General features: G+C 41.7%; 1 protein-coding gene across 1 annotated transcript in view; it reads left to right on the forward strand.

The window, feature by feature from the left end:
• Nucleotides 1-12,471, forward strand: part of SRPRA (SRP receptor subunit alpha) — a 52,567-nt gene extending 40,096 nt beyond the window's left edge. Inside the window, exons 10-14 of the mRNA XM_030221055.1 lie at nucleotides 3,322-3,494; nucleotides 6,169-6,382; nucleotides 7,320-7,483; nucleotides 7,943-8,041; nucleotides 12,188-12,471. Of these exons, the coding sequence (XP_030076915.1) occupies nucleotides 3,322-3,494; nucleotides 6,169-6,382; nucleotides 7,320-7,483; nucleotides 7,943-8,041; nucleotides 12,188-12,316 (779 nt within the window). The 3' untranslated portion in view covers nucleotides 12,317-12,471. The remainder of the gene's footprint in view (nucleotides 1-3,321; nucleotides 3,495-6,168; nucleotides 6,383-7,319; nucleotides 7,484-7,942; nucleotides 8,042-12,187) is intronic.
• Nucleotides 12,472-21,235: the final 8,764 nt, after the last annotated feature.

Below are 21,235 nucleotides of genomic sequence, written 5' to 3' on the forward strand. Positions count from 1 at the left end.
TGGGGTAATTGAAATCACAGTATGGGCTGTTGATCCTAATCAGGTAATCTAATACTCCAGAGAACTGAAAAACAGCCAAACACAATCTAGAGGGTTGTGTAAAATGAATGTAAAGAAATGAGTAAAGTGGGAAATACCCTCAGAAACCAAGGCTCCCGCCAAGGTCTGGTCAACAAAACACTATTGTTTATAAAAGACTTTGTGCCCATGATCTAGTTTCTTTCATGGGGTAAATGTTCCCCGTCAGTCGTAAGAGAAGTTCAGTTAGCTTGAGACCGATACCCCTGACAGTGTGATCCAATTGAGTGGTTCCTGATGAAGCCCTATTATGGGTGAAACGAATCGGGCCCCATGGAAAATCAGCAGTTGAAATGTGGGGTTGTCAAGCCAGCATTTATTAAGCTAAGTCGATGCATGCTATGCTGTAGCTTGAACAGTTTTTGTTACTCTTAAAATTTGTGCTCTATTATGGGCAATTTTGTGTGATGCTCCTATATGGGCAATTTTGAATGAGTGAAGCAGGGAATATTTACCCCATGAAAGAAACTAGATCACAGGCACAAAGTCTTTTATAGACAATAGTGTTTCGTTGACCAGACCTTGAACGGGAGCCTTGGTTTCTGACAGTATTTCCCACTTTACTCATTTCTTTACATCCATTTTACACAACCCTATGGATTGTGTTTGGCTGTTTTTCAGTTATCTGGAGTAATTGAAATCACCTAATATTGACTGGATAAATGTTACATCAGGGAGCACCGGGGAGATAAAATTTCTAGGTGTAATAAACGACTTCTTGAAGCAACAGGTCCAGGAACTGACAAGAGGGAGTCATTTTAGATCTAGTCCTTGGTGGCGTGCAGGGCATAGTACGAGAGGTAACGGACCGCTTGCCCTGGGAAATGGTGATCATAACGTAAGTTTGAGCTGCTATCTGGAATGAAGCCACAAAGGAAATCTACTGTAGCTGCATTTCATTTTCGAACGGGCGACTATAATAAAATTAGGAAAGTGGTTAAAAAGAAGCTAAAAAGATCGGCTACAAGGGTTAGGACACTAAATCAGGCGTGGATGTTAAAAAATACCATCTTTGAATCCCAGACCAGATTCATTCCATGTATTTACCAAGGTGGAAAGAAGAGAAAATGACAGCCAGCATGGTTGAAAGGTGAAGTGAAAGAATGTCCTTCAAAGAAAGGAAGAAGGACCCAAATGAAGAAAATAAGCAACATAAGCACTGGCAAGTTAGATGCAAAGCATTGCTAAAGAAGGCTAAAAGAGAATATGAAGAGAAACTTGCCACAGAGGCTAAAACTCGCAGTAACAGCTTTTTCAGGTACATCAGAAGCAGAAAGCCTGCAAGAGAATCTGTGAGATCATGAAGGAGCAAAATGGGGCAAATCTATCTCATGAATATTCATTGTGGATATCTTGAAAACCTGATTGGCTAGGTTGCCTCCAGGACCAGGTTTGGGAATCACTGGCCTAGTGAAATGAAAGCGACTTTCTGTAGAAATAACAGAGCTAAACTATCTATCTGGAGAAGGAATCAGAATGCACCAACTTAAGATGAAGGGAGAGGAATCCAAGTCAAGAAGAGAACTGAGTGACTCAAATTGAGCATGGAAAGAATCCACCCGAGGGGAGAGCTGAGGTACTTCGCAATCACTAGACTACAGTTTCTCAGGGACAGGTATATATTTTTGGCTTAAATTTTGAATCCCTCCCTCAATCGATACTACTACATCCCATTTGACTTGTCTGGTCTGGTATGAACAAAAAAGAAGGAGAAATTGTCTTATCTGATGATGATTTTCTTTTGTTTAGTTGTATACCAGACCAGTCCAGAAACCCTCCCTATTAGTTCTTGTGTGGTCGGTGATGTTTTTGTCGATCTTCTTTTCCTTTTGCAGATGTCATTGTTTCTGTTTTCAAGTTTCTCTCATATGTTCCTTGGTGTGCATCTCCTAACTCTGTGGTCTCACTGTATTTCAGTGGAGGTTATGCCTGCGTAATTGGAATTGATATTGGTTGAATGTGGCATTGGTTTTGCTGCAAATATCTGGTCTTAACTGACAGTATGAATATAAGCACCACTGCTTGGCTAATCAAAATACTGAAGATCCAATGGCTGCGCAATACCCTTTAGGGTAAATCTCTTGGAACTACTTTTTCTCTCTGGACATAACACATTAATCTGGACTGGTCTGGTTTAGGACTAAAGGAAAGAAAATTATCAGGTAAGACATAATTTCTGTATCTGCTGTGGATTAGGCAGGGCAGCTAGTAATAGGCTTACTGTAGGAAACAGTATGTGAGTTTTAAGCAGTAGTAAATTCCTGTTATCTGACTGTAAAAAAAAAAAAAATTTTTTACACATTTTTAATATATACATATGTAAATTCTCCAAGAATAATTTTGAAACAGAAATTGGTCACTAAGGGGTCCTTTTACCAAGGCACCCTGACCGATTTAGCACATGCTAACAATTAGCGTGTGCTAAATCTGTTAGGGGTTCGCTAAGTCTGAAAAGAAAAAGTGCACCAACTAAATAAAATTTACTCAGAAACCCAAAAATCAAGACTATAATTAGACATTGTATTGTGTTAATAGATTTCTGTTCCACTTTCAACCAAAAGGCTACAAGGTGGATTACATACAAGAAAAACTTCTCAAATGGGTATACAATAAAAAGAAAGCCTATTTAAACAAATACAATATCATCCTAGTCTAACAAAATCATAATTACATAATTCAATATGGTATACAATCTTTTCTTTGAAAACAGGTAAGTTTTAAGAGCCTTTCTAAATAGGATATAAAATGTAATTTACTAAAGTTGAATCGGGAAACTGTTCCAGATTTTAACACTTTGAAAAATAACTGATTTACAATTTCTGTTTTTCATAGAGGGGAAATACAAAGATGACCTATTTCTACTCCCAAGAATAAGCAAAATAAGGAGGGTTATTCAAATTGGTGGAAATTCTACTTAACATGGACAGACAGCAGGGCAAACAGCATTTTAAAAATGTTAAATTCCAGCAGCAGGCAGTATCTAATCCAGAAAAGACTCCTTGTTATCACTAAGAAATATGGAAGAGTTGAGGAGGCTTATAGAATATGTAAGAAATATCTCTATAACAAATCATCTTACAAGGACATTGTATGATATTTATAGTGGTGTGCTCAGTAAAAAGCCTCTTAAAACTATTGCTCTTTAATAAAGAGTCACTTGACAGAGTTAACCTGTAGCTTTTAGCAGGTGGATGCCTTCCTCAGGAACATCCCAGCACTCAGTCCCTTCTCTCTTCTTGCCAGCCGTTACCTCTGCTGTGAAGCAAGCTCTACAGGAATCCTTAGTTCAGATTCTGCAGCCAAAGCGTCGCATTGACATCCTACGTGATGTCATGGAGGCACAACGGAGCCGCAGGCCTTACGTTGTCACTTTTTGTGGAGTCAATGGTGTTGGGAAATCGACCAACCTTGCCAAGGTATGCTCCATTTATTATCCTGCATTCTCAGTAGACTAGGAGGCAGATGGCCTTTTTATTCAGGATCGAACGAATCCAACATCAAACAGCTAAAAACATCAAGATGAAACAAAAACATTGGTTGATTACATAACAATAACCATGCATAACATAATAATAACATCAAAGAGCTGGATAACTTATGATTCCAGTTTTTGTTTTGTGAGAAAACTGCAGTTGGCCTTTTTCTATATGTAGCTCGACTGTCTCCCCCCCCCCCCCCCCCCCCCTCCAAAAATAAAAAAAAAATTTTCACCAGATATGGGGTCTGAGAGGCTGGAAGCACAAGTGGGGAAAGCATCTAGAGCAGGGCTTATGGAATTCTTTCTAACCTTTGTATGTGTCAACCTGGAGGGGAGAGTGGCTTAGCGGTGTGCTTAGAGTAGAAGCCAAACAGCATTGCTTTTGAAAGAATAATAAAATGATATTACTGCCAACAAAGTGCAAAGGACAGATTTTTTTTTTTAAACAAGGTTCCACTGTTTTGGACAACGGGTGTCACCATGCTGTTCCATTTAATTGCAGTACTTGTAGCTAGGGCTGTGGAGTCAGTTGGAAGCAATTTTGGGTGGAGTTGGAGTTAGTAAAATGTTCTGACACTGGCTCCAGTTTCAGTTCTTGAATTCTTTATATATTTATGGTTCTTCCATTATTGATATGTGTGGGTTTATGTAGTTTGTTTCATATTTGTAATGACTTCTTTTTAGCGTGTTAGCCACATTGAACTTAAAATTGTACGGGAAAATGTGGTGTATAAATATAATAGATGAGAGACTTCTGAGAAAATTAAAGAGTCATGTGATAGGAGGCAATGTCCTTCAGTGGATTAAGAATTGGTTATTGGACAGAAAACAAAGAGTAGGGTTAAATGACCATTTTTCTCATTGGAGGAGGGTGAATAGAGGAGTGCCGCAGGACCAATGCTGTTTAACATATTTATAAATGATCTGGAAAACAGGATGACAAGTGAGGTGGTTAAATTTGCAGATGAAACAACTATTCAAAGTTGTTCAAACACAGTCAGACTGTGAAAAATTCCAGGAAAACCTTAGGAAATTGGAAGAATGGGCATCGAAATAGGAGATGAAATTTAATGTGGACAAATGCAAAGTAATGCACATTGGAAAGAAAATCTGAATCATCGTTACCTGATGCTAGGGTCCACCTTAGGAGTTAGCACTCAAGAAAAAGATCTAGATGTCCTTGTAAAAAATACACTGACATCTTCTACCCAGTGTGTGGCGGTGGCCAAAAAAGCCAACAGGATGCTAAGAATTATTAGGAAAGGGATGCAAAATAAGACCAAGAATATTATAATTCCTCTGTATCGCTCCATGGTGCAACCTCACCTTGAGTATTGCATTCAGTTCTGGTTACCATATCTCAAAAAAGATATAATGGAGTTAGAAAAGGTTCAGAAGAGCAACCAAAATGATAAAGGGAATGGAACTCCTCTCATATGAGGAAAGGCTAAAGAGGTTAGGGCTCTTCAGTTTGGAAAAGAGACAGCTGAGGTGGGATATGATTGAGGTCTATAAATCCTGAGTGGTGTAGAATGGGTAGAAGTGAAGATTTTTCACTCTTTCAAAAAGTACAAAGACCAAGAGACACTCAAAGTTATATGGAAATATTTTTAAAACAAATAGAAGGAAATATTTTTTTCACTCAAAGAATAGTTAAACTGTGGAACGCACTGCCATCTGGGTTTAAAAAAGATTTGGACAAGTTCCTGGAGGAAACGTCCACAGTCTGTTATGAGATGGACATGGGGGGAAGCCACTGCTTGCCTTGGGATTGGTAGCATGGAATGTTCTTGGGTTTCCGCCAGGCACTTGTGACCTGGATTGGTCACTTTTGGAAGCAGGATACTGGGCTAGATGGGCCATTGGTCTGACCCAATATGGCTATTCTTATGTTCTTACATAAAACAAAGAACATATTAGTAAACAATAATAAATAATGCTAAATACACACTTATTAGTTTAAATAATAGTATAATCATATCACAAATAAGATATAAATACTGAAATACCACAACATGTAGAGCAAATAAATATAAAACCAATATGGGATGAGTAAATGAACAATAAATTAACAAATAAAAATGCACATATAATATGGATTATCAAAAAATTATACAAAAGGGATTGTAAAACAAGGACACCTACCCAAGCAGTGTAAACAAACTACTTCACCTCCTTGGTCTAAAGCAAAAAAAAAAAAATTGGAAAGGGGAAAGCACCACTTAAGATAATAGGCTGAAACAAAAGCATCTGCTAAGGCAAAAAGCTGTCATACACATGCAGCAAAAGGTGGCAGTCTCACACAGCAATAAGGCAAAATGAAAACTAAGAAAACTCTTACCAGAAGATGGCAGCCTCACACAGCAGTTCAGCTAGCAGCATTATGGTGTGGATGAAGAGGAGGGAGCCCTTCTGAAAATCCAGGTCATAGGTCTAGTAGCGCTATAGAAATGATTAGTAGTAGTAGAATTCTATTGGTGTTGATCTCTGCTGTTTTGTAATATGAACCTTGGGAAGCCATGCTATAAAAAGGGTGGATAGGCTCGGACAGTGCAGCACTGAAACCAAGAAGGCATTGGAGCATTGAGTGCTGTCTCTTTTTTTTTTTGCAGATCTCCTTCTGGCTGATAGAGAATGGGTTCAGTGTCCTGATTGCTGCCTGTGATACATTCCGTGCTGGAGCCGTGGAGCAGTTGCGTACTCACACTCGCCGTCTCAACTGCCTGCACCCCCCTGAGGAGCATAGTGGCCGCACCATGGTTCAGCTCTATGAGAAGGGCTATGGGAAGGACGCAGCTGGTATTGCTATGGAGGCCATTTCTTACGGTAAGGTACATGACTTTTCCAACACTGCCTGAAGTTTTATTGATGCCAGTATTTATCTATCTAGGCTACTGTATCAGATTTGGATCATGTCGGTAATGGCTGAAACCACTGCAGTAACATAGAAACATAGTAGATGACGGCAGAAAAAGACCTGCATGGTCCATCCAGTCTGCCCAACAAGACAAACTCATATGTGTATACCTTACCTTGATTTGTACCTGTCTTTTTTTAGGGCACAGACCGTATAAGTCTGCCCAGCACTATTCCCCACCTCCCACCACTGGCTCTGGCACAGACCGTATAAGTCTGCCCACCACTATCCTCGCTTCCCAACCACCAACCCCTCTTCCCCCCACCGGCTCCGCCACCCAATTTCAGCATAGTAACATCACCACTGCAGTGTGAAATGGTGATGAATTAATCTGATTTCAAGTGGACAAGTGTCCATATGTAGTAGAGCCTCATATTTATATATCACAACTCGAGGAAGAGAGGGTATTATATGTAAATATACAACAAAAAAAGAACACACTCATGTAGTGGCAAAAAATGCTGTTGAAATTACTATTTTTTGCCACTACATGAGAGAGTTCTTTTTTTTGTTGTAGAGCCTCATATTTAACACTGCAACCCTTGTTAGTTGTCTTCACAGAGATGTCAAAGATGGCATGGAATCTGGATTATGTTCCTGCTTTTGGAGTTGGTTTCTAGAACAAGGTTGAAAGCATGTTGCAGAATGGTGTGATGGAATCATACACTGCTCATGCTGTACCTGTGTCAATCCTACATCTTTTATGAATATGAAATTCACTACAAAACATAGAATGAAAATGAAGATGGTGATAAATAATGCAAGCAGACACTATTCAGAACCCTAACAAGAATTAAGTGGTACAATGTATATAAAGAATAATGAACTTTCCTTCCTCTATGACAGCACGAAACCAGGGCTTTGATGTGGTTTTGGTGGACACCGCTGGCCGCATGCAAGACAATACTCCTCTGATGACAGCTCTGGCAAAGCTCATTGCTGTAAACATGCCGGATTTGGTGCTCTTTGTCGGAGAAGCGCTGGTTGGAAATGAAGCTGTTGATCAGTTGGTTAGTGTCTGCCGAGTTTTTTCCAAACAAAAGAAATGTAATCAGTAGTGACAAGGAGGGTTTAGAAATAAGCTTAATCATTAGAGCAGGGCTTCCCAAACTGGGCCCCACAACCAGTTGGGTTTTCATGATTCCCACAATGAACACCATATATGAAATCAATTTTCTATACAGCGGAGACTTGGTGCATGCAGATTATTTCATGCATCTTCACTGTGGATATTCTGAAAACCTGACTGGTTTTAGGGTCCTCGGAATAGATTTAGGAAGTTGCATTTTACAGTAATCTAGACTGATTGAGCCCCCAGGGAGGCAAAGCATGCTGAAATTTCCACTTAAGCTTCTAGCATGAGAAAATCTAAATAAGAAAATGTCCTGTAAATAAGAAAATTTGTTGAGGTCATCTATTCTAGGATAGAAGTTATAACTTTTATTTTTCTTTATTGTGTTTTTAATTAGGTCAAGTTTAACAAGGCTTTGGCTGATCACTCTGGGGCAGAGAAGCCAGCCCTTATTGATGGGATTGTGCTAACCAAGTTTGATACCATCGATGATAAGGTAATGGGCAAGTCCATTGAGGCAGCCATACTACTGTTACCTTCACAATATCTTTTGTGATACAATGTCGGAGGCCTGGGTTCTGGTTCTGGTTCAGCTTTCAGTGCTCTTCATCCCTGGAAGGCAAGTGCGTATTGTTGCCCTTCTAGTGACACTGGTTTGGCTCATAACTCATATACTTGAGGGTGTAGATTTTCCTTGAGCTCTATGGTAATTTTTTTTCTTAAGAAAATAAAAGTACCAGGTAAAAGCCAGTAGTAGGCATTACCGTCCACTCCACTTGCAGTGGGGAAAAAGGAAACGGGTGCGGAAATGTTCCTCTTCAGCTAACTGTGTAGACGTTCATAGGAATATTATGGGCATCTACACAGTTAGCACGTGCTAAAAACACTAACGTGTCTTAGTAAACAGGGCCGTATTTGTTTTGGGATTCATTACAATTGGAGCAATTTCTTAAAGGTCACGAGAAATCATTTCATAGATTAATGGAGTAAATGCTATATAGCACAACCATGATGTAATATAGGTTTAGGGCCTAGAATGTTAGGTATTATTAGGAAAGGAATGGAAAACAAAAATGAGGACGTAATGCCTCCATGGTGCGACCGCACCTTGAATATTGTGTTCAATTTAGTAGAGCATACGCTTCAAACCCGCCTGGCATCTCTTCCTTCTGAATTCCAACTGACGTAGCGACATTGTTCACCCCTACTCTTTCCCCCTTTCCCTCCTTAGCTTTTTCCCTTACCCTTTTACAACATTGTTTGTTTGCTGAATTGTTATATGTTTTTATAGACTGTTGTACGCCACATTGAGCCTGCCCATGGGTGGGAATATTGTGGGATATAAATGCTATAAATAAATAAATTCTGGTTGCCGCATCTCAAAAAGATACAGTGGAATTACAAAAGGTACAAAGAAGGGTGATGAAAATGATAAAGGTGATGGGACGACTTCCCTATGAGAAAAGGCTGAAGTGGCTAGGGCTGTTCAGCTTAGAGAAAAGATGGCTGAGGGGAGGTATGATAGAGGTCTATAAAATAATGAGTGGAGTGGAACAGGTAGATGTGAATTGTTTACTGTTTCCAAAAATACTAGGACTAGGGGCCATGCGTGGTAAAGGTGGTTAGCTTAGCAGGGGTTTAAAAAAAGGTTTGGACGGCTTCCTAAAGGAAAAGTCCATAGACCATTATTAAAATGGACATGGAAAATCCACTGCTTATTTCTGGGATAATCAGCATAAAATGTATTGAGCTTTTTTGGGATCTTGCCAGGTATTTCTGACCTGGATTGGCCACTGTTGGAAACAGGATGCTGGGCTTGATGGACCTTTCTTTCGTTTGTTTCTTCTTTGCTAATGTAATTTCTTCTTTCCTTGATGTGGGCTGGATGGTTATGATGGAAATTGATTTTATTTCTTTATTATTTTTATTTTAAGATTTTACACTTTATAATCAAGTACATACTTGTTTGAAAAGCAATACATTGCAAAACTGATATAAGGAAAATAAAAATAAATTGCAAGAAAAACATTTAACTTCATGCTCAAGTCCACAATTGGAAACAAGGTGTTAGAAATGGAATATATTTGAAGTATTTTTATCAGGATAGAGCTAGTAAAGATAACAGGTCAGTGTTTGAGAGCGTTTAAACATAATCAATGGGTAGATGTTTAAATGCCCCTATTCTGCCTTGAAGTAAGAAATGTTGTTAGTTGAGCCGGATCAAAAAAAGTAAATTTATTTGACTGGTGTCTTACCACACACTTACATGGGTACCGCAAGAAAAATGTGGCTCCCAGCTGAATTACTGCTGGTTTCATTAATAGAAATAATTTCCTGCGCTTTTGTGTCTCTCTAGAAACATCAGGAAACATTTGAACTTTCTGACCTAGAAATGTTTTGTCCTTATTCTTGAAGAACATAGACATCAACCATTGCTTGTCTGGTGCAAGCGCCACAGTCACTATTAACGTAGTTGGAATTATATCTTCAATGTCTGTAGTTTCTAGTAACGCTGTAACATTCATTAATTGGTCTTGTTCTTTTTTATCAGAATCTTCTTTAATTGGAAGATAGTAAACATATGTAAAAGGAGGAATCAACTCTTCTTTTATCCCAAATATCTCCATCAAATATTTCTTCCACATTTCTCTAGGGGGTTTGGTTATATGTTTAGGGAAATTTAACAAAGCGTAAATTATTACCTCTAGCAGTATTTTCAAGAAGTTCAGTTTTTCTCCTTAATGAAGATAAGTCCTTCATCATTGCCTCCTGGTGTGTTTGAAGTATTTTTATATCTATATCATTTTTCTCCCTTGTCTTTTCCAATTCCCCTACTTTTATGTCCAACTTCTTTATTTTTTCCTCATGATTTTTCATTTCCTGATTTAATGTATTTATCTGAGGAGTAAGTGACTTTCCTAAGTCTGCTATCAGAGTCCACAAAGAGTCCATAGTTACTTCAGCTGGTTTGAGCATTTGAAAAGAAAAAAGTGGTGGTATTATTACCTCTTCCTCTTCTTTAATATTTCAATTACATCATTCATGTGCTGTGTACATTTTTAGAAGTTTTTTTTTTTTTTAAAGTAAACTAAGGAAATGCTACTTCATGAAAAGGGTGGTGAATTCATTGAATGGCCCCCACGGTGGAGGTGGTGGAGATGAAATCTACAGCTTGGGAAAACACCAAGGATCTCTAAAAGAGAAGGGATAGTAAAAGGCATGGATCGACAGATCAGATAGGCCCTATAGTTTTTATATGCCTTCATCTTTCTGGGGGGTTTTTTCCCCTTTGTAAATTTCTGTAAGAGGATTCTATGCCTTTCAAGTGGAAGATGTTTTGTTTGTAGCATGCAAGGAACTAAATATTATTCTTTTTGCTCATATATATACAGTAGGAGTAGCTCTAGGTGAGTTACATTCAGACCCACGAGACAGACTTGCAAGCTAAATTTGTATCTGAGGTAATTGAGGGTTAAGTGACTTGCCCAAGATCACAAAAAGCTGCAGTGGGCTTTGAACCTCATGGTAGTTACCTTGGCCAAAAGTATCTCTGAAGTTAAAGCCTTGTTCACACATTTGGCTTCTGTAGAAGTCCATTATCATAAAATACTTTAAGGAAGACATCTTACATTTGTACCAAAGCTATTCAGTTCATTTCAACGAAAAAAAATTGCACATTTTCTGTCCTGGTATCAAAGTCTGTGCTGTTTTTTGTTTCTTCTAGTGCCCTTTTTAATTAGCTAGATCATGTATTCAGTTCTTGCGTGGTATTCCTGACTGAATCAAACCTCATAGCTGTCTTAAACTGATTCTCTAGAGATCATCTGCAAAACAGCTACCTTGTCCTTACTTCCTCCGTTGGCCTAGCCAACCTTCAGTTAAGGATAATGCCTTCCAACAAACAGTAGTGAACAGTCATCTCTCTCGGGGAAATACATTAGGTGCAACAGTAAAACATATCTCCAAAATGCAGGAAGTGCCTGAACTTGGGAGTTGCCTATCTGTGTGCCTGGTTCAATCCTACTTTGTCAAACAGTGATGCTAAAATTACTTATGATGTAATACAGGTTCCCTGTATACAACAGGATTAATCTGACAATCCACCCACCTCCTTGTGAATTGATGGCAGGCTTTAAATTGAAGAGACTATTAAGCACAAAGGAAGGCCAAGCATGCTTATAATATATCTATGATCTGGGAGAGCAGCTCTGTGCCAGCATCCTATGGTGCTATTACCCAACTGTATGCTTGATAAATCTTCCTGCTAATGGTGAACACCTACACTCTTAAGAGGCAACCTGCTACATTTGCTGTCACAACAGGGACAGTAGTTCTAGGAGTTTTGATGAAACTTTTTATAGAAACAATAGTTACAGCTTTTTAGTTTTTTTTTTTTTTTTTTTCGTTAGCAATAGATAAATGGCAAACAAAGTGGGAGTAGAACTTGGTCTAGTAACCTTATTCTCAGGTCAACTACATGGAATCCTACTTGAATCGAAGGTGCTGTGAAAATGTATGGTATTGTGCCACTGTAGTGATTGGAAGCAAGGTTTGCAAGTCTTGGAGGGAAGTCTGATTTTTTTTTTTTTTTTTAATAGCTATTTGTTTTGTCCTCTAATTATTTACTCTTCTTTCTTGGCAGGTTGGTGCTGCTATCTCCATGACTTACATCACCGGCCAGCCCATTGTGTTTGTTGGCACAGGACAGACCTACTGTGACCTACGTAGTCTTAATGCCAAGGCTGTGGTCACTGCACTGATGAAGGCCTGAAGATGATGCACATACCAAAAATTCTGCTGCTTTCTTAGCTGTCTCAAGAATAGGTTTCCTGTTCCTTAACAACTGTCATTTTCTTTGTGACTCTTGCCAGAATAGAAAGAATGCCAGTATGAGGTGGGGAGAATATATAGAACCTTTATCCCTTAGGTTATTTGCCAGTGTTTTATTTTTTTTCCTCCATAGGGGGAGAAATTCTTACTAAATAAGGCTTCTAAACCTTGGTAGTCAATTAGTCCACTGTGTGGACCTGTACTCAGCACCCTTTCCGTCTGCCTTGCACCCAACATCAGTCACTCAAGTTCTGTATGCACATTTGTTTTGAAATGCATATATTTATTCAAAAGGTCACTCATATCCATGGTTGCACCTACTGAAGTTAACTTTAGCCTTTCCCCAACTGTCTTGTGTACATGTAGCATACAACTACCACCATCCAATTTGTGTCCCGTTAAATAGTATTTGGTGAAAGACTAAGTGCTATTTAATTCAGTATTCATAAACCCAAACTTCTATGTAAGCTTTTTTTTCAGTGAAGAAGCTACTCAGTTTAGAGGCTTGGAAACCAAGAGTAAATAATGATAGCCAGGTTTGTCGTCCTCTTTCATTCTCCACCACTGTATGGATGAACACATCCTTTCTCCTTTACATTAAATTTAAGGCCAGTTCCTCCTGTCTTCTATTTTTTTTTTAACCTGATTTCTTAATGTTGTCCTGCCCGCCATTTCTGAACCATTCATGTTTGTTCCATAGCTGGCCATAATATAGGCCTTGGCTCTTAATTCAGTACTCAAGCCCCCCCTTCAGTGTCTTGCTATGTGCCAAGTGATAAGGAGGAATGCAAGAAAAAAAAATTATCATGTTCTTCACTGGCTCTGCCGCGCCTTGGCTTTAATTGAGAGAGGTCTTAGGAGCCCATTGCCATTATGAAGTCATCTGTTTATGCGGAATGTAGCCCTGCACTCTGTTTTCCCTGTTGATGACTTTTTTTTTTTTCTTATTGTGGAGAGCAGTATATCCTTTGAGGGAGTGGAAGGTGAGATTGCAGTTAAAATCTGGATATTGAATGGAAAATATTCTAGGAAGGACTGGCTTTACAGTTAACTTAGATTTAAGTAATAGCATTTTAAGCTAGAAGGCTGCCTTGTTGGTCCTCTAGATATCACAAAGGTCCACTATAACTGCTCAGAGCAAAGTAGCAATTCTAGTAGTTTCTACACATTACCTACTGACATGCAGATACTGGATGTATTTTAACTTTTGCTAGATGTATACAAGTGGTTAAATTTCTAGAGACGTGCATACAAAAGTAGTAGTATTTCCTAGGCTAAAGTTGGCGCTTTTCCCAAGATAATAGCTGGAATGTGAAATGTTTATCTGCCATTGGTGGTAGATGATAGAGGAGTTCTAATGCAGTGGCTTTCAGGATATACTTGACCTGCCTGGTTTTCACACAAGTACATGCACTGCTTTGATTATTTCTTGTTGGAGAATATCTAAGAGTTATTAGTGTGTAGTACTGGTAAAGTGTCTTCCATCTACAATATCAGCTGTGTGGGCTAGGGTTGTGTTTTTACAAACAGTAGAGAGCCCAGTGTGCGTTACTAGCTAAAGCTATTTCGGCTTCTGTAAAATAGTTTTATGGAAAGATTGTAAAAGCTATAGTAAAATGTATACAGCAGTGTTATTGAAGGCACACCAGCTCTAGAAATCATTACAGGTGTAATACTTACGTTTCTTATCCTACTGGCCCATAGTTGCTTCCCATACCTCTTTTGGAACCTGAATGTTGCAGAGCTACAGGATCACAATTGCCTTATCTGTGCATTTCCTCACCTTTTTGAATAGTATGGCTCAGTTCTGCCTACTTGTCTGGGCTGTTTTCCTCAATCATTAATTTAAAAGTAGTACAAATCTCCTGTGCCTATTAAAAGTAAAGAGTTACAGCTTCTGCTGTAAAAGCATTGACTCTAGGGACTACCCATCTTGATATAACCCTTGTTGATGATATAGTGATGTAAAAAAAGATTTTATTCCCTCATCCCCCCCCCCCCCCTTCTCCTGTTATTGCACATTTGGTCACACTTAATAATTTCTGATCCCTCTCAAAAAAAGTAGCAAAAGAGAACTGGAGTAAACACACAAGTTTGTTTTATTTTAATAGTATATATAAGGAATCAAGTTATCCAACACCTATCACAAAAAATAACTGCCCCTAACTTTAACTGGACCTACCACCTTCAGCAAACACTTCCAATAAGTAGATATCAGTCTTTCATAGTGCCTCCTTTGCAGGCCTACTTTAATTCTGCCACAGTTGCAGGTTTTTGTGCATGAACTGCTTTGTTTAAGTCCTATCACAGCAGCTACATTGGGTTCAACTCTGGTCTTTACCAAGGCCAGTCCAAAACTGTTTTTCCTGAGCCAGGGACTCTGTTTTGGAGTATTGTCTTGCTGGATAATGTAATTACACTTCAGCTCACAGATGACTGGACCAGTTTAAGAATTCTCTGGTACAATGCATGATGCAAGGGGCAAAAACTTTTTCACATCACTGTCTCTGCTTTATCAGAGGAGACAGCGTAACTAGTTAACAGAACAAGCTAAATTCCTCTTAAGTATCTGCATCATGCAGGTCTATATTAGTATCCTTGAGCAATGTATATTAAAAATTGTAGCTGTTCAGTGGTTACAAGAGCTACAATGGGCTCAGTTCCAGAGTATAAAGAAATAGATCTTATAGTATGTGGTTTGGAGAAGGGGGGGGGGGGGGGGGGGAGAGGTAGAGAGAACCCTTCCAGTATGAGTCAGCAAGGTTTTGTCTTAAGCAGCAGTTCCCAAGTCTAGTACTAGAATAGCTCTTGCCTATGCATGAACTTGATTTGCATACACTGCCTCCAGTATATACAAGTCTTTCGTGTGCATATTCATTGTGGCTATCCTGCAAACTTGACTGGCAAAGCCTATTCAAGGCCCAGCCTTGGGAAACACTGGTCTAAGCTAATTTCTGTTAACAATAACCTAACACATAAAGCCCAGAATTAGCCCAAGCAATGTGCCTAGTTGGCAGGACTCCTTTGGCTAACTGTAGGTATTGATTTTCATGTGCAATTTAACTATACTTCCTCCCTCGCGGCCCTTTTACTTTGGTGTTCCTAAACTGTGTTTATAGTGATAAAATCTTCACTGTTCGGCCGTTTTCTAGCTTGTGATTTTCAATTTTGCTGCTCACTAACCCAATACTTTAAGCCCAGCACTGGCCCTAGGGTACAGCAGCAGAGTGAAAAGTGGAAGGGTAGGGAGCAAAGACAGAGCTTTGTTCATAAACCTGTATGGGCTCCTGACACTGTGACAGCAGCTAACACGATGGGGCAAAGTTATTGTGATAGTGTAAGGCCCAGTCCTGGAATACCTCTTGCCAGTCACCGCAAAGGAAATCTCCACAATTACTACACATGAACTTACATACACTGTTTCCATTCTATGCAAATCTTTCATGCATAGTCATTGTGGAAATCTTGAAAACATGATTGGCAAGGGAGTACTCTAGGCCCAGACTTGGTAAACACTACACCTTCCCTTTATTCTAGTCACACTGAGTTGTTTTTTTAAATGCCCCTCCAACATTCTGAAGCTGACTGCATGGCTGAGGCATTCCTGCTCTCTGTATCCATCTCCTGAATTGATTTCACATACTTCCGGGTTTGTCACAAGCAGAAGTGACCAACCACACGAGGTTTCTCGGCTTCAGAATGTTGGAGGTGCATTCTACTAAACAGGATTTGTCAGTTCCTTGAAGCACAGCCAGAGTTCAGCATCCTGCACAGTAAGGCTCAGACACCAGGGGGGGGGGGGGGGGGGGGAGGTATCTCTGTCACACTCTCACTGTAGCACATAGTATCTGTGTGAAACACTGTGTCTCACATACGCAGTTGCACACACTCTCTCTCACAGACACACTCTCACCCAGACACATTCACTCAAACATACACACTCCGAGGAAACCTTGCTAGCACCCGTTTCATTTGTGTCAGAAACAGGCCTTTTTTACTAGTTGCACATAAATCACAATAGTCATGCTAAAGTTAGAGCACTTTCCTACTATCAAACACAGATTTTTTTTTTTTTTAAATATATAGACTAGGCACGTCATGACCTAAGTATTTTCCATGCATTTCATTCAAAGGGGATTGTGCAGCTGTAGAATGGTCAGGACTAGTCTGGCTCCACAGCAATAGCAATTGTGTTCTTTACAGTCTTTGCTTCTGAACTACTTTATTTCTGGCTAGCAGGAGCTTTGAACTTTCACCTCCAAAGAAATCAACACAGGTAATACATGAAGGTCTTTAAATCCCTTTCCCATTTCTACTCCTACGTGGAGAGGAGTGTGGTTCTAGCCTATCCATCTGTAATTAAGTGCTGCTCCAGTTTCTGGCTGCAACCTAGGTGAGAATGGGGTATGCTGAGGATAGTTAACAGCAGAGGGCAGCCTTCAGTGGGGCTGAGTCCTCTCTCTCCTTGAAGACAACACCCCCCCCCCCCCCCCCCCCAAAAAAAAAAAAGGACCGACACACTAGAGGTTGCTTGCCGCAGAGAAAATAGGCTGTGGTATTGATTTCAACTGTAAATTTTCCTCTCCGCTAGTTTCAGTGCACTAATTAAGATACTGCTTTTTCTGTTTGAACAATTTCTCCTTTGTTACTTGTGAAGAAGTTACAACAAGAGTGGCCTTTGCCTATTTTTCAAAAAGAAAAAAAACAACACACTTCGTCTGTTCATTTCTCTCTTTTTAGAGGAAAAAGACCTCATAATAGCAATAGTCATCTAATCCCTATTGCACTACAGGCTACACATAAGAGATGTCTCAAGCATTGCTCACAAAAAAAGCTCTGCCTAGGAACCTTGATTAAAAATAAACTATACAGATACAATTAGTGCCAATTGCTGAAGCTTACATGCAAAGGCTAGCCTGCCCTTTTATAACACTGCTAGTTGTGATGTATTACTGGGCCTCAGCAGCCTTGGAGCTTGAGCTGCTGCTCCAGCTAGCTATATCACAGGTTTGCTCCAGCTGGTTCAGTGGTACTAGAAGTAAAGAGAAATTAGATCTTACCTGCTACTTTACTTTCCTTGCCTCTCTCCCACCCATTGCTAACAATGGGGTAATATGTACTCCTCCTACCTGGAGAGGGAGATTAAGAACTACACCCCCAATTCCTAAAGGGGGAAGGGAGCATCCAAACACAAACAGCTGGCTTGAAACCCGCACAAAAATCTTGCATATAAGCAGAGACCCAACTCAGTGGTATGCCCAAAGCACCCCAACCAACCCCTGAGATGACTTAACAGTACGGTGGGGTTTAGGAATGGCCTAGAAAGACTCAAAGTAAATTAGCAGGTAAGATCTAATTTCTCCTTCGTCATCATCTATTCCACGCTATGCCTAAGCGGGAACAAGCAGTACGCCAGAGATTTTGAAAAGCCTCTGGCTATCACAGATGCCCCGAAAAAGGACGCATCCTGCCCCACCAAGACATCCAACCGGTCATGCTTGACAAAGGAAGAGATGCCCAAGTTGCAGCTCTACAAATTGCCAGAGGGGCAATAGAGAATGTTCAGCCCAGAAAGAGGTGACAGCCTCCTTACTCGAGCAGGCACTTGAGGCCTTGGGCACTGCCTCTCCTTTGCACAGTCCTCCATACAGCACAAACAGCTGATCTGTCTCACAAAAGCTGCCTGTCCAAGAAAAAAGGCACCGTAGTAGAGCCCTGCGGACATCGAGAAGCACCAGTGACCTCAAAGGACAGCAGAGATATCCTTTCATCTGAATCTGGCTACCACCTTAGGCACAAGAGCTGGAACCAACCCTTGAGAAACCTCTCAAGCAAAAACCAGGAACGGTTCCCTACAAGACTGCTCCTGCAACTCCAAGCCAAAGTAATTGCCACCAGAACCACCACCTTCAAAGATCCCTAAACCACAGTGGCTCAAAGGATGGTCTCACCATGGCCGACAACACCAGATTCAAATCAAAGGAAGGAACCACAGGGTGACGCAAGAGTTTAAGCCCTTGAAGAGTTAATCCACCTCCAGATTATGAACACGGGCCACATGTGCCGCTGACAGCAGAGATGCTGTTCCACCCAGGCCATTTAGAGTAGCCATCGCCTGGACCAGCACAGACTCTTGGTGCCTCCCTGCTGATTGGCATAAGCCACAGCTGTGGCATTGTTAAGACACCACACAGCCATCCTTTCAAAGTACCAGCTCCTGAGACGCCAACAGAGCCAACTGAATGGCTCACATCTCTAGCCTGTTGATGAACCAAGACTCTTCAACCAACCAGCACCACAGGACAACCTGTCCCTGAGTGCCACCAGAATCCAAGCTGGCGGGGCCCAGGGCATAGCCTGGCTCAAATGATGCTGCTCGAGCCACGCAAAGACAAAAGGATAAGAGGGTCCAACTGAGGGGACCATCTTGCTAATAGAGCCACCTGAAGAGACTGTGGGTGGGCCTGCACCTAGGGAACATCTCCATGGTGGCTGCCATCGTCAACCACCCTAGGACCTGTAAAATCTCCCATGGTGAGGGGCACCAAGCCTCAAAAAGGTATCTGACCTCAGACTGTAATGTCTGAATTTGAAGGTCTGGCAGAAACACACTTCCAAATACTCCAGAGATTGATTCAGAACCAGAGAGCTCCTGTCACAATCCAGCCCAGATGACTGTGGAACTGAACCATGCTGGTCGTCACCACACAACTCTCCTTCAGTCTTTGCCTGAATCAAACCAGCCGTCCAGATACAGATGAACCAACGCGCCCTTCTTCCAGAGGGAGGCTGCCATAACCACCATCACCTCGGAAAAACTGCACAAGGCCGTAGCCAGGCCAAAGGGCAGTGCACACACTGGTAATGACCCCCCCCCCCCCCCCCAAAAAAAAAAAAAACTGCAAAGAAACAGCTGATTTGGGATAATTGGAATGTGGAGACATTTCCACCAGATCCAAGGACGGGAGAAGCTCCCCCTAACTGCACAATGGACATGACCAGCCGAAGCTTTTCCATCCAAAAAGACAACACACGCAACGCCCGATTCACTGGCTTTAGATCAAAAAATTGGCTGAAAGGGACCCCTCTTCTTGGGTACAACAAAGTAGATGGAACACCTCCCAGAACCTCTCTTCCGGAGGAACTGGAGACACTGCACGCAGCGCCAAGAGTCTGGCTAAGGTCTGACCTACCACCGCCTTGACCAGGGTCTTGCAGGGAGACATCTGCGTCTGGAAGAGGGTGACGGAACTCTAGAGCTTAACAATACAGATGATATTGAAGGCCCACTGGTCCAAACTCAGCTGGGCCCACTTCCAGTAAAACTGCTGCAACCTGCCGCCGATGGGGAAAAACCGAAGGATGGACCCCCCCGGGACCTCATTGTGAGGTTCTGGCAACTCCAGAGCCCCTTTGAGCACAGACACCACCCCCCTCATAGGCTCTGCCTCCCAGAAAAGGCTGAAAAAGATAGGATTGACCTTTATTCAAAAAATGATTCTGCTGAACCCCCTGGTCCGCTCAATACCTGTGAAGCTCCCAGAGCCGTCCCCTCCCCTAGCAGACATCTAGGCGATTACCTGCAATCTGTCTTCGGGAATCCAAGGAACCATGAAATCGCCTAAACTCTTCACCAACTTCTCCAACTCTTTCCCAACAGGAGCTTACCCTTGAAAGGAAGCTGACTGAGATGCACCTTAAGACGCCATGTCTGCAGACCATTTCTGAAGCCACAAGAACTGCCGTACAGCCACCTGCAGCACCAAGGATTTTGCTGAAGCACTCACCAAGCTAAAAAAGCAGAAGAGTGAGAAGACTCCAACGATATGGAATCAGGCAAGTGCTTGGCTTGCCGAAAGCAAGCCCGAGCAACCTAAACCACCACAGATGGCTGCCTGTAAGGCCAGGGTCAAAACCTCACAGCAGTACTTCAGCAACTCCTCCATCCAGCGATACTGAGGTTCCTTAAGCACCACGCCCCCTTCTACTGGTATAGCTGTCTTCACGATGATGGCCAGCACATCCACTTTAGGTAATCGAAAGGACTCATAAGTCTACCTGCAGAAGCCAATAGCCAAGCCATGGCCAGCCAAATCCTCAAAGGGGCATCCGATGACAACCACTATCTCCACCAACTTCTGCAAAATCTTATGGGTACCCCTTTCAAGAGCAGATTGCCCTTCCAGAGGATGGTGGCTCATCAGTCTGCAGTCCTCGAAAAACCTCAGACAAGAGACAGTAACTCCTGCTGACTGAAAATGCAGAAGGGTCTTCGTCTAGAGGGACTGCATATTCACCCTCCAGGGGATCCAAATCCCAGGGCACTCCTCCAAAGGTCCCGACCCCAAGGAAGGGACCTCCAGATCATCCTGCAAGGCAGGTCGGGCTCAGTCTGCCTGAGGAAGAACTGCAGCTGATCCCCCAACCCTTGCCGAGTGCTCCAGGGCCAAAGAAGGACCCCAGAGCACTCCTCCCCTCAGGTCCCACTTAAGGCAGAAGGCTTGGTACAAGAAAAGCACAGGAGGGGGAGTAGCACCCCCTGAAGCATCATGCAGAGACAAGACCAGTGGCTCCTGCAAAGCCTCAGCACCTGCGGTCAAAATGGCAGTGGTTCCCACCAAAACCGCAGGAAAAGTGTTAATTCCTGGGCCTGACTCACCAGAGGAGACCTCCCACTGTGCCCATTGCTATTTTTCAGCACCCAACAGTCCTGGTACTGGAGACCCACGGTTCTGACTGGAGGACTCTGCTGAGGCTGCTGGAGGAAGATATCACAAGGTGTGACTTTTCAGATGGGGCCACCATACCCCAACGCCAAGAACATTCCCCATGCATGCCCTTTCCACATCGGTGGTGAACC

Source organism: Microcaecilia unicolor, chromosome 12, assembly GCF_901765095.1.
Source record: "Microcaecilia unicolor chromosome 12, aMicUni1.1, whole genome shotgun sequence".
Classification (NCBI taxonomy): domain Eukaryota; kingdom Metazoa; phylum Chordata; class Amphibia; order Gymnophiona; family Siphonopidae; genus Microcaecilia; species Microcaecilia unicolor.